Raw genomic sequence first — 13,447 nt, forward strand, 5'->3', positions numbered from 1 at the left:
GCGCGATTCCGTTTTCATGATCTGCGTTTATGTGCCTAGTTCCACATCTTCAAATTTAAAAAACACCGGTGGATATTTTTATTTTATATAATATTATATTTTAAATGTTGCTACAACATACGTTATGTATTTGTAGAATCAGTATTTAAGTATATTATTGATTTTCATAGCAAATTGATTGCTTTACACTAATTACAGACGGCATTTAAAAACAGTAACCGATTCTGCAGCATATCGATCTTTCACTGTAGGGGTTCTAAACGCGTCTCTGGTAAAGCTGTCAGAAAATGGCCTGTTGAAATTGTAGCGACCAGACCGCCATCTGGCGTGAGAATCGTGAGCGATCGTGACATCCAGGGACAAAGACACGGATCTCCGTGGAGCGCACTCACCAGGCACACGAATGTGTCAAAGTGACGTGCGCCGCGTGTCCAGCGCTACACTTCCTGCTGTCAGCGAGCACATTCTCTCTCTGGCGTCCCAACCTCGAAAGCAAACAGACCTCTTCCTTAGCTCCGCGCTCGAAAATTCCTTAACGTGAAACCCTCTCGAACGAACGTGCGCAACCGTTCATAATATAGTGTAAAATAAAGTTCATTATTACCTACTCACGAAACCCAACGCGTTCGCGACATAAAAATAGGGACAAGATTAATCCGAACTAAATCGACCCCCCTAAAAAATCAATTGCACCTTTTCAAAAATCTATAGCGCTCAACCCAAATTATATGCTGCTGGTAAGAAATCAATAGCGACAATTGAAAAAAAATGTGCAGGAAGTCTACAATCAATTGTAAAACCCTGTAATACACAGTCCCGGATTAAAAACGTTAATACACAGTCGTGGATCAATGAAACAACAAACTAACACGCAACAGTAACAGGAAGCAGTTTGGTAGTCAATTGGACGAGTATTAACTGGGTACGTTAGAAAATACACTTAAATATTTTTGAAAAAAAGCGGAGCACAGCGATATGCGACCGAGCAGTTAGGCGTCAGACGTCAAGATGTGACGTCGTGGCGCTTATCAATTGTTCTGCTCACTGTTTTTAATTCAATTTCAGCAGCTCTAGCATTGTTGAATAACCTACCAACAACCGCCCCATATGCTTTGGCACAGAGCCAAGTACAAGATGTATCATCTTCCTCAGCACAATCCATACCATTACCAGCAAATGAGCAAGCGTATGTGCGCCAACTTCGGGAACATGAAGCAAATCGACAGCGACAATATATCCTTCAAAAAAGATCCAAAATTCTGAGAGCAGTACACGGCTATCACGAGCAGTATAACCATCCAGAGGTACATAAGCTTACCATACCGCAGCCCTGTACTTTTTGTAGCGCACCCAAATGGCCTGGAGAACCGCCAACAGTATGCTGCAACAGCGGGCAAGTTGCGTTGGCACCGTTTGCGGAACCACCAACCGAATTACGTCGGCTGTTCGATTCAACGGAATTTATGCGAGATATTCGAAAGTATAACAATGCGTTAGCCGGTCTCGTAGTACAGTCGTCAACTCGTTCGACTTAACAACATGCCCGCCATGGGTTCAATCCCCAAATAGATCGCGCCGCCATACGTAGGACTGACTATCCTGCTATGGGGGGGAATCAATTAGTCACTGAAAGCCAAGCCCACAAGTGGGTACAGGCAGGCCTTGACCGACATCGGTTGTTGAGCCAAAGAAGAAGACGAAGAAGATAACAATGCGTTTGCCTTCACCTCCGTTGGTGCGACCGTTAAAGACCCAGTGCGACAGGACGAACAAATGGCTCGCGGTGGTATCTACAACTACCGCATACTGGGTGCACTTTGTCATCGAATTGGTGCCCTCGCAACGCTACCGGGACATTAACGCAGTTATGCTCAGCTCTACTTTTTTAATCCAGCGTCAGACATGCAGTACGAAGAGATGCTAAACACGCGATTGGCATCTTCAGCTAATCTTAACCGCAACATTGTAGCCATTCTACAGCGCGTGCTTACTGATCACAACCCGCTGGCAAACAGGTTAATGCATGCGTTTGAAAGAATGTCGCTTAGAGATGATCTGCGGTTCTATATACATGCCCGATTGCCCGGTATTGATCAACGCCGGTACAATAAACCGACCGCAGATGAGGTTGGCGGTATTTTCGTATGTGATACAGGGAGCGAGCATACGCGTGATATTGTGTTGCAGTGTCGTACCACAGGACGCTTGTAAGCAATTTTCAAAACCCACCAGCAGTATGATGCGATGCAATTCCCACTATTGCACCCGTACGCTGAACCTGGGTGGACGTATGGAATTCCAAAGCAGGCACCCCAGCACAGGCAGCCGCAGACAAACCGCAACACACATGATGCTGATGAAGACGACAATACAGGGTTTTACGAGTCAGAATAGAATGTCAGCAAAACAATTTCAGAAGCTCAAGATTCACTTTAGCTGTCAAACGTTGTTGTTTCACCGCACCGATGCTATTTTCAATAGCGCAATTTGATTTTTAAATCGCTCAAGTTGTTTTTTTAGAGGCCTTTCGCATCGTTTTGCAAATTCAAACACAAATTTTGAGATTATTTGTATACAAATCAATTATTTAGTGCATTTCTAGCGTTATATTTATGAAACATTACGTATTTATAGTACAAAATGAGTGTTTCTGTGCAAAAAGCTACGAGCACTTGCGTATGTAAACATGTAAACAATGTTTATGTAGCTTTTTGCACAGTGTTGTGGACAGACCGCTGCCTCATCCTGAGGGCTCACTGTTGACAGCAAGGCTGTCATCCTGTGACGTCCTCAGTGAGGATCGCGGCGCGAGAGAGATCAGTCGTCCTTTCCCCGCATTGCGTGCGTTTGTAGTATTACACATACCAAAGATTAGTTGTTAAAATACATATTCTGTTTGTGCCGTACACACTGTGATTACGTTTCATTTGTGCGGACACAACAGTGGCGACAAGGATGGGATCCTCCTCGCGTAGGGGAGGATCCTACAACGAACCGACGCAGCACGGAGACCACCATCGCGGTTCCACTATCGCGCAACCGTCATCGCGCAGGATGGGCACGCTCGGGCTTGCGCGAAGCCCCGAACAGGATCCTCACTCCGCTGCAGCGTATTCCGGCTAAGGCGAGGGGACATTCCGCCTTGGACCGACGACACACGGCATCACCGCCGCCCGCTGCAGCGTCATCGGACACACTGGTGCAGCATCGACGTCGCGGCACCACAGCCGCCCTTCTGCACCAGCATCATCGCGGAGCCCGATAAGGCACAGTGCTGAGGCATTTCGGCTGCCCCCTGTGGACCTTCATCGCCGGCGCTCCAGCTGCACAGGTGCGTCTCGACGGCGACACCACTGTCGCCCCTGTGCAGCACCATCACATGTGTCCCGAGTGCACAGTCGTCGTGCGCGGCATCACAGTCGCCCGCTGTGCACTCGCATCGTCATCATCATCACCATCATCCTGCGCGCCCTGCACAGCAGTTCACCGGCAGCGACATCACGGTCGCCCCTGTGCAGCGGTACCGGCTGAGCGGTCCAAGCGCGCGCGGCACCACGGCCGCCCCCTGCTCAGCCGCACATCGACGCCCCAGCGGCAGCAGCATCCGGAGAGCTGCCTCAGAAGCATCATCGGCGTTTGGTGCAACGGCCTACAACAACAGCATCATGCTGCAGTTGCACCGACAACAACAACAACAACAACAACACCACAGCGGCTGCAACGGAACGAGCGAGCGCAGCACATCGGCTGCCCCCTGTTGCAGCCCGCAACGCTCATCCCGTCGAGCGTTAGACACGGAGGCCGGTCAACACTCCCCCCCCCCCCCCGTTTTACACAGCGCCACTTGAGCCGTACGCTTGCCACTCCGGTTTTAAGTACATTAAAACTGCTGCGATGGCTTAAGCCGTACCGGCTTAATTAAAACGGGGAGATGTTGTGGACAGACCGCTGCCTCATCCTGAGGGCTCACTGTTGACAGCAAGGCTGTCATCCTGTGACGTCCTCAGTGAGGATCGCGGCGCGAGAGAGATCAGTCGTCCTTTCCCCGCATTGCGTGCGTTTGTAGTATTACACATACCAAAGATTAGTTGTTAAAATACATATTCTGTTTGTGCCGTACACACTGTGATTACGTTTCATTTGTGCGGACACAACACACAGAAAATCGCCATTTTTACCATAAATACGTAATATTTCATAAATATATTGCTTAAAATAATAAAAGCATTGATCTCAATCATATAATCTAAAAATGAGTGTTTGAATTTGCAAAACGATGCGAAAGACCTCTAAAAAAACAACTTGAGCGATTTAAAAATCAAATTGCGCTATTGAAAATAGCATCGGTGCGGTGAAACAACAACGTTTGACAGCTAAAGTGAATCTTGAGCTTCTGAAATTGTTTTGCTGACATTCTATTCTGACTTGTAAAACCCTGTAATGATGTAGACCCACAAGAAGAAGTACAATCGAATGCGGAAAGTTCATCCCGTCAAATTTCGCCAAGAGAGTATGCCGCCTATCGTATATGCTGGCGGATGTGCGACAAATCGCTGCTGCATCGTGGAGGCGATTATTCCAGCAATACTGTGTCGATCAGTACTGTAAAATAGAGACACAGCGACTAAAGTTTCTAAGAGATCATCAGGCACAGCTTCGCACAGCAGCTTATTCGGGTTTCATGGACCTAGCTGGTGCCGAACAAACAATAATAGACCTGCAGCCGAATATTTCCCATTTGCCTGCCGAAGGTCCGGCAGCTCCCGATGTACCATCAGTGCCTAATGTTCCAAATGAAACGACCGAACCTAATCTGTCACGCACCGGTACGCGCGTAATACTGGGACCATCATTCGTCGGTAGCAATCGATACATGCAGGCGCAGTATCAGGATGCAATGGCGATTGTGCGAGCATTGGGCAAGCCGGACTTATTTATTACCATCACATGCAATCCTAAATGGCCCGAAATAACAGAAAATCTACTACCGGGACATCGGGCACCTGATCGACCCGATATTACCGCCCGTGTATTTAGGCTAAAGCTAAAAGCACTTTTGCATGATCTTACAATGGGAGCTCTCGGCGTTGAGGTGGCGCGCATGCACGTCATTGAATTTCAAAAATGTGGTTTACCTCATGCGCACTTGCTGATGATTTTGGCCGAAGAAGATAAACCGCAAACTCTTGAGGACTATGATAAGTTTGTGTCCGCCGAGCTTCCAGATCCAGTTACGTGTCCGCAGCTCTACCAAACAGTGCAGATCTGCATGATGCATGAACCGTGTGGAGCTTCCAATCCTGCAGCACCGTGCATGAAGGACGGCAAATGCACTAAAGGATTCCCCAAACCTTTTTGCGACCGGACACGAAGCACGAAAAATGGGTTTCCACAGTATTGCCTCATCCTGAGGGCTCACTGTTGACAGCAAGGCTGTCATCCTGTGACGTCCTCAGTGAGGATCGCGGCGCGAGAGAGATCAGTCGTCCTTTCCCCGCATTGCGTGCGTTTGTAGTATTACACATACCAAAGATTAGTTGTTAAAATACATATTCTGTTTGTGCCGTACACACTGTGATTACGTTTCATTTGTGCGGACACAACACACAGAAAATCGCCATTTTTACCATAAATACGTAATATTTCATAAATATATTGCTTAAAATAATAAAAGCATTGATCTCAATCATATAATCTAAAAATGAGTGTTTGAATTTGCAAAACGATGCGAAAGACCTCTAAAAAAACAACTTGAGCGATTTAAAAATCAAATTGCGCTATTGAAAATAGCATCGGTGCGGTGAAACAACAACGTTTGACAGCTAAAGTGAATCTTGAGCTTCTGAAATTGTTTTGCTGACATTCTATTCTGACTTGTAAAACCCTGTAATGATGTAGACCCACAAGAAGAAGTACAATCGAATGCGGAAAGTTCATCCCGTCAAATTTCGCCAAGAGAGTATGCCGCCTATCGTATATGCTGGCGGATGTGCGACAAATCGCTGCTGCATCGTGGAGGCGATTATTCCAGCAATACTGTGTCGATCAGTACTGTAAAATAGAGACACAGCGACTAAAGTTTCTAAGAGATCATCAGGCACAGCTTCGCACAGCAGCTTATTCGGGTTTCATGGACCTAGCTGGTGCCGAACAAACAATAATAGACCTGCAGCCGAATATTTCCCATTTGCCTGCCGAAGGTCCGGCAGCTCCCGATGTACCATCAGTGCCTAATGTTCCAAATGAAACGACCGAACCTAATCTGTCACGCACCGGTACGCGCGTAATACTGGGACCATCATTCGTCGGTAGCAATCGATACATGCAGGCGCAGTATCAGGATGCAATGGCGATTGTGCGAGCATTGGGCAAGCCGGACTTATTTATTACCATCACATGCAATCCTAAATGGCCCGAAATAACAGAAAATCTACTACCGGGACATCGGGCACCTGATCGACCCGATATTACCGCCCGTGTATTTAGGCTAAAGCTAAAAGCACTTTTGCATGATCTTACAATGGGAGCTCTCGGCGTTGAGGTGGCGCGCATGCACGTCATTGAATTTCAAAAATGTGGTTTACCTCATGCGCACTTGCTGATGATTTTGGCCGAAGAAGATAAACCGCAAACTCTTGAGGACTATGATAAGTTTGTGTCCGCCGAGCTTCCAGATCCAGTTACGTGTCCGCAGCTCTACCAAACAGTGCAGATCTGCATGATGCATGGACCGTGTGGAGCTTCCAATCCTGCAGCACCGTGCATGAAGGACGGCAAATGCACTAAAGGATTCCCCAAACCTTTTTGCGACCGGACACGAAGCACGAAAAATGGGTTTCCACAGTATTGTCGACGAAACAATGGGCGTACTGTGAATTTACAACGAGTTGAACTGAGCAACCAATACGTTGTACCGTAAAATCCATGGCTAAGTCATAAATACAACTGCCACATCAACGTGGAGGTGTGTACGTCGATCAGCAGCGTTAAATACCTGTATAAGTACATTTATGAAGGCCACGATCGATTGAATGCAGCATTAGAAATGGGTGATTAATGTTGTGTCTTTGACTTGCTCTCAGGTACTTTATTACATACAAAATTACAGTACACATAATAAGTATAAACTCACAAGCACAATACACATTAAAATACTCGGCCGCGCGCCAGCCGTACCGTCCCCTGCCGGGAGCCCTGCTCGACCGGCTGCTCGCAACACCTGCTTGTCCGAGCGCACAACACACACTAAGCGGCCCGCGCTTAGTGTGCGTACGACAGTGTGCGTGACACACTGTCGTCTCCTGGACATTGACCAGTGGCAGCACAACTACCACGGCAAGTCCAGGGGTCGGCACGGCTGCCCACAACATCTCCACCTTTTACTTATCCGGAGGGTGTCGAACCGACACGCGCATATTCCATAGCGGGAATATCGGTGTGGTGACACCCTCCGGCCATAGACCCTTGTCCTGGGGCATTTTTTTACGCAAATGCTGCTCCTAAGCTGCGACCCCGCTACCCGGCTACCGCAACGCTGCTACGACGTTGCAGGATATCTCCCCGGCGGCGACCGTAATGTCCCGCTAGCCTCATCCGGCAGGAGAGCATTTCCCAGCAACTCGTTCCGCACGCTGCTACGCTGCTGCTGGCGATCTCTCCGGCGGCGACCGATTTGTCCCGCAAGCCTCATCCGGCTGAAGAGCATATCCCAGCAGCCCGTTATGGCATCCTGTAGCGGTGGTACAATTGCTGCAGCAAGGACGGCACACATTTCGCCCTTCACGTCGGGAACAACACGTCGGTGCTGCAACTGGGGACGGAATGCGACCTCCCCCTCTCTCCGACGAATAAAAAAAACGGCAGCAGCGGGGCGGCATGGGACCTCGCCCCCTCTCCGTTGACACTATTGCTGCATCGGGGCGGCATTGGACCTCGCCCTCCTCTCCGTCAAACACGACGGCAGCAGCGGGGCGACATGAAACCTCGCCCCTCTCCGTTGACACTGTTACTGCAGCGGGGCGGCATGGGACCTCGCCCCCTCTCCGTTGACACAACGGCTGCAGCGGGGCGGCATTGGACCTCGCCCCCTCTCCGTCGAACATAACGGCAGCAGCGGGGCGGCATGGAACCTCGCCCCCTCTCCGTCGACACAACGGCAGCAGCGGGGCGGCATGGGACCTCGCCCCCTCTCCGTTGAACGCAACAGCAGTAGCGGGGCGGCATGCGACATCGCCCCCTCTCACTGTTCTACGACGGCTGCAGCGGGGCGGCATGGAACCTCGCCCTCCTCTCTGTCAAACACAACGGCAGCAGCGGGGCGGCATGGGACCTCGCCCCCTCTCCGTTGACACTACTGCTGCAGCGGGGCGGCATGAAACCTCGCCCCCTCTCACTGGTCTACGACGACTGCAGCGGGGCGGCATGGAACCTCGCCCTCCTCTCCGTCCAACACGACGGCTGCAGCGGGGCATGGCATCTCGCCCCCTCTCCGTCGAACACAGCGGCAGCAACTCAGTGACCTCTCGCGTCACCAATGATGGCCCGGCAGCTAGGCAGAAAGACAATTCGCCTCTTACACTGCCGGCGCTCCTTGGGCTGCAGCCCGACGACACCTAGCGTCGCCGCAGATGGCCCGGCAATCAGGCTTCGACCTTTCCATTGCCGGCGCTCCCTGGGCCTGCAGCCCGGCGAATCAAACATCGCCGAGTGTGTGTGTGCGGCTGTCCCTTCTGTCCCCATCGCGGGACGACAGCCGGGGCCACGGTCTTAACGGCGGCGGCGGCAGCGGTCCTTGTCGAACGGCGTCCCACTGTCGCGGGGACCCGTGCCATCGCGATGGCGCCGGCTCCAACCGACGCGCTCGATCGCGATGGCGACCGCGGGTTCTTCTAGGGATCCTCCTTACGCAAGAGGATCCCATCCTCGTCGCCACTGTTGTGTCTTTGACTTGCTCTCAGGTACTTTATTACATACAAAATTACAGTACACATAATAAGTATAAACTCACAAGCACAATACACATTAAAATACTCGGCCGCGCGCCAGCCGTACCGTCCCCTGCCGGGAGCCCTGCTCGACCGGCTGCTCGCAACACCTGCTTGTCCGAGCGCACAACACACACTAACCCAGCCAACAATTTCCGAAGGCGCCCCGTGTAAAAAATTTTTACTTTAAGCTTTCCTTAAGTTTTTACACTAGCAGCAGCTAAAGTAAAAACTTTCAGCACGGCACAAACCGACGCACACATTCAAATGCTTGGATTGCTGGTCCTGCTTACGCATACATTTGTATTTATCCCTCCCCTTATATTTTCGGATTGCTGGTTGTAGTAGTGACGCTTTTTCTTTTTGCTTTATGCACACTTTCGCATGCTATTTATTGGTGTTACTCTTTCCACATGCGTTTTGGCACACTCACACTCTGTATACGGCAGGATGCTTCACCCCTTCCAAATGCTGCGGTTGCTTTCTGTTACCCTTCCTCTCGTTCTTCCTTCTACCCTCTGCGCTAGGATATCCTCGACTGGTGCTGCGCGTGTTCAGCCGGCGCCTGTCTGGAAATGACGTCACGGACTGGTGCTGCGCATGTTTAGCCGTATCCTAGGCGTCATTGAAGTGCGCTCTTCTACGAAAGAGCTGTAATGAAATCTGTTGATGAAAATTAACCAATAATTAATCCATGTTTTTTATAACAAACTAAACAATATTTTGCACATAGGATTATAGAAACGCTTACCTTTATATTTTAAAACCGGACACCGTTTTCCTTCCGTCGATCGTTTTGCGGGATGTTGGCAACCGTCGATTAACATGCGCGTGCACTGTAACTTTTTAGACGACAAGTGTTAGTTGAATGTATCCATTGAAGCACACACGAGGATAAGAAACTTACCTTAGAAATTTACAAGGATAAATCATTCCATAAATGAAGAAGAAGGAACACGGCACAAAACGTAAACGAGCAAAGTACGGGACACAAGAAATCACACATCACTCCAACACATCCTTCCACAGTGAAAGTTCTGGACAGACTGAGGATACCTAACACCCGGATGAGCGCGATAGCAGAAAAATCATGGGAGATCGAGAGAGATGTGTAGTCTCGGTTTAGCGGAATACGCATGCAGATGCATGCGTGTGTGTCACTCGAAGGATATCGGTTTCCCCTTCTCCCGTTTTTCGTTCATAGGCCACACGATCGGCGTTGTGCCGTTCAAAACCTAGAGAAAAAAGACATGCTCTCTCGCTTTGGCACACAGGAAAGTTTTCCAATAGCTTCGGTTTTGCTGGTTGGGAAGCGGCCCGCGCTTAGTGTGCGTACGACAGTGTGCGTGACACACGAGACACACGACGAGTGAAATTAATTTTCCTACGCATTTTCGTTAAAATTAGCTGCGACCATCTGCGACCCCGAAATTTATTAAACTTTTTCTTGAAAATAGCGCGAGCGTTTTTGACGTGTTGTTGTATGAGCCATTAGCCACCAGTATCCAACTATATGTCATAAACGGGCATTTGAAATAAACAGGCAAAAAACAAAGCTGAAGAGAGGAAAAACAGGGTAAAATAATATACAGGAAAAACAGCCTAATAGCGATATTATAATTTATTTATACTCATGAATTATCAATCAGTTTTATCTTTATTAGCGATTACTATTCTTTTTTATGTTTGTTCAAAAATTGTTGCTTCTCTAATTATCATGTAAAAATAAGCAATTTTAATACATGATAATCTATTAATTTGCTCATCCACGGCGGTTAAAACAGGCGTTCAAAAATACTGCTTGGGTTTGTGATAAACGGGCGTTACGCGTAACGCTAGCGTAACGTAGAGGGCTGAGCCTTACTTTTACCAAAAACAGTTTAAAAAAGGTCGTAAGATAGGAATCCGCTCTTTTCCAAACAAACCATAACAAACAGAACTTTTTTAGTGCGTAATATTTTAAAAATTCATGTTCAGTCAGAAACTTATTGCACCTTCGTTTTAATTCCTAACACTTACTGTTGATGCTGTTAACTGATACGCAATAATCCAATATTGTGAGCGATAATTATTAAGTTTTTTTCGCTGTCTTGACGATTTTAGTGTAGGACTACCCTGTATAGTAAGAACAATTGTATTAAATGAAGAAAAACTGCAATAGCACGAGGAATTAATTTTCATCCCGGCGTTTGTATGGCCGTTGCCTACTGTGCATTGGTCCCAGTGATTTTATTGCGAAACCTAAACTTGGACATGGGGTTGTGCAACGGCACGCGACTGCAGATAGTACACACGAAAGCGAACTACATTCACGCCAAAATACTGACGGGCAAACGGCGCGGCGATGACGTATTGCTTCCTCGCATATATTGCGACAGCAATGATAAAGGACATGCATTCCAATTCCGCCGTAAACAGTTCCCTATTCAGGTGTGCTTCTCAATGACCATCAACAAGGCACAAGGACAATCTCTACATCATTTGGGTCTATACCTGCCGAAACCCGTTTTCGCACACGGTCAACTCTACGTTGCACTATCCCGTGTGACATCACGATCCAAAATTGCCATTCTGATACCGAATCCAGAACGAGAAGATGATGAAGGTGTCGCGACCAAAAACATTGTTTACGGGGAAGTAGTTGGCGATCAACCAAGTAAGTACCGGTATCTTCAAATCAACCCTTTCTGTCGTAATATTTATTTCAACTGTTGTCAAACCAACTAACACTGCAATGCATTATATTATATTATATTATATTATATTATACATTTCGCTTCGACTACCTGCAACTGGAATAAATACTATTTTAATGCTCTAATACTCTAATCATTAACCCGTTTGCTCTCTCCTATCTTTCTCTCTTAAGGTTTTTTGTATCGAGGACGGTATAATTGATCCTGAGTCGATTGTAAATAAAATAAACACAAAGTCAATATATTTTTTTCCAGTGAAAGCACTTCTCATTTTAAGCTTCCAATGCGCTTCCAACATTTCCTTTATGTTTATCAAAGCTTGAATGAGATATGCGGGTATTAGTTTTTCCTGTGAGTAAAACAATGCTTCATTATTCCTTCTGTTTTCCCAATTATGTTTATTTTTTATTTTTCGTTTGGCAGACACTAATATTATTATTATAATTATTTATTAATCTTCAGCGGGCCGTATGGCCTAATTAAGATGTAACAGTTCATTAAAAAAATACATAACAAAAACAAGATTTGCATCGCAATTCACTGCGGCCACGGCAAAAACCGGAGACGTTCCTTGAAGCACTGAGTGGAGATGTCGAAGTCGAAGCAATCCGAGACAGTATTGAAGACAGCCGACATGCGGAACATAGGGTCAGACCGACCAGCGCTGGAACGGGGTTGAGCGAGCCGTAAAGTTTCTCTAGACCTAAGTGTTCGGGATGGTGCATAGATATCGACTCGATGCAACAAAGGCGATGAGTCGATAGAGCCATTTAGTAATCCAGCGATGATCGAACACTGTGCATTGCGTCCTCTAACCGAAAGAGATTCAAGGCCTAGAAAACGGCACCGCGCAGCATACGGAGGAAGATCATTGCGATCCTGCCAGGGAAGTAGGCGTAGGGCCTAATATATTGATAATATTTCATCAAACGAAAACACCGGTCATCCGTTATGCGATTGCTGCTTGGTAATACTTCCAACTGCAGGTAAAAAAGCATCATCGATAAAATGCATTTTATTATTGTACGATTTGCGCTATATTTTACGTTTCAGCTACCGATGTCCGTTCAATATATTCCTTTTGTTATTTTTCTTAGTCTTCACCGTTTCATGGACAATTTGCAGACACTGCAAAACCTTTAAAGCACGATGCAGCGTCATCAGCTTAGACCAATGGGTTTACTATAAATGCATCCCAAAGTGAAACTGTTTGTTTTAAGTTTGTGTCAGTTTTAATAACCCTGTAACTGGACGTACTGAAGTATGAATATATCTTGGAATTTCCGTTGCAAAACCCTGTAACCGGGCCATCTTAAGCTAGTCTCCTATCCCGCTGCGCAAAGCGACGGAAGAAATCAAGGCGTTCTGAGAATTTTATCATGCCTTCCTTTTCTCTCCAACGGCAAATTAGTCGAGCAGCTCGTCGAGCTGCCCGTCCCTGGCTCCGCCTCATTCCCCTCGCCTGAGCGCGCTGTCGAAGGTTTGGATGTGTGGGTGCGTCAGACGGCCAATCGCTGTCAGCCATCGTCCGTGATTTTTCCCTCCATAGCGCTATCTCTTTCTCGCGTGTGGTCAAAGCTCGCGAGCTGTTGTGGCGCTTCAAAAATCCGTTCACAAAAATTACGGCGGTGAAGTTTCATTTTCACAAATCAAACCAAAAAAGCGCAATAAGTTCAATTGCTGCAATGTAAAAATGACTAAGGAATCGCTAGTTTACGCTGAAGGGTTTGCTGTGCAACGCGCTGAACCCTAATTCACTCTAATACG

At 47.5% G+C, this 13,447-nt stretch overlaps 1 protein-coding gene and 1 long non-coding RNA gene across 2 annotated transcripts; one reads left to right on the plus strand and one right to left on the minus strand.

The window, feature by feature from the left end:
• Nucleotides 1-7,052: 7,052 nt before the first annotated feature.
• Nucleotides 7,053-10,299, minus strand: LOC125907496 (uncharacterized). Its single transcript, XR_007452715.1, has 3 exons — nucleotides 9,736-10,299; nucleotides 8,330-9,647; nucleotides 7,053-8,178 (listed from the first exon to the last, which is right to left on the minus strand). It is a non-coding gene; the product is annotated as an uncharacterized LOC125907496 (long non-coding RNA).
• Nucleotides 10,300-10,938: 639 nt separating this feature from the next.
• Nucleotides 10,939-11,761, plus strand: LOC120959187 (ATP-dependent DNA helicase PIF1-like). The gene has a single exon (XM_040382397.2). It carries the CDS (start codon nucleotides 11,178-11,180, stop codon nucleotides 11,709-11,711), a length of 534 nt encoding a protein of 177 aa, XP_040238331.2. The 5' UTR covers nucleotides 10,939-11,177; the 3' UTR covers nucleotides 11,712-11,761.
• The last annotated feature ends 1,686 nt before the right edge of the window (nucleotides 11,762-13,447 follow it).

Source organism: Anopheles coluzzii, chromosome 3 (genome assembly GCF_943734685.1).
Source record: "Anopheles coluzzii chromosome 3, AcolN3, whole genome shotgun sequence".
Taxonomy (NCBI): Eukaryota; Metazoa; Arthropoda; class Insecta; order Diptera; family Culicidae; genus Anopheles; species Anopheles coluzzii.

Coding starts and splice junctions, on each gene's coding strand:
- LOC120959187 (XM_040382397.2), top strand. CDS start 11,178: ATGGCCGTTGCCTACTGTGCATTGGTCCCAGTGATTTTATTGCGAAAC.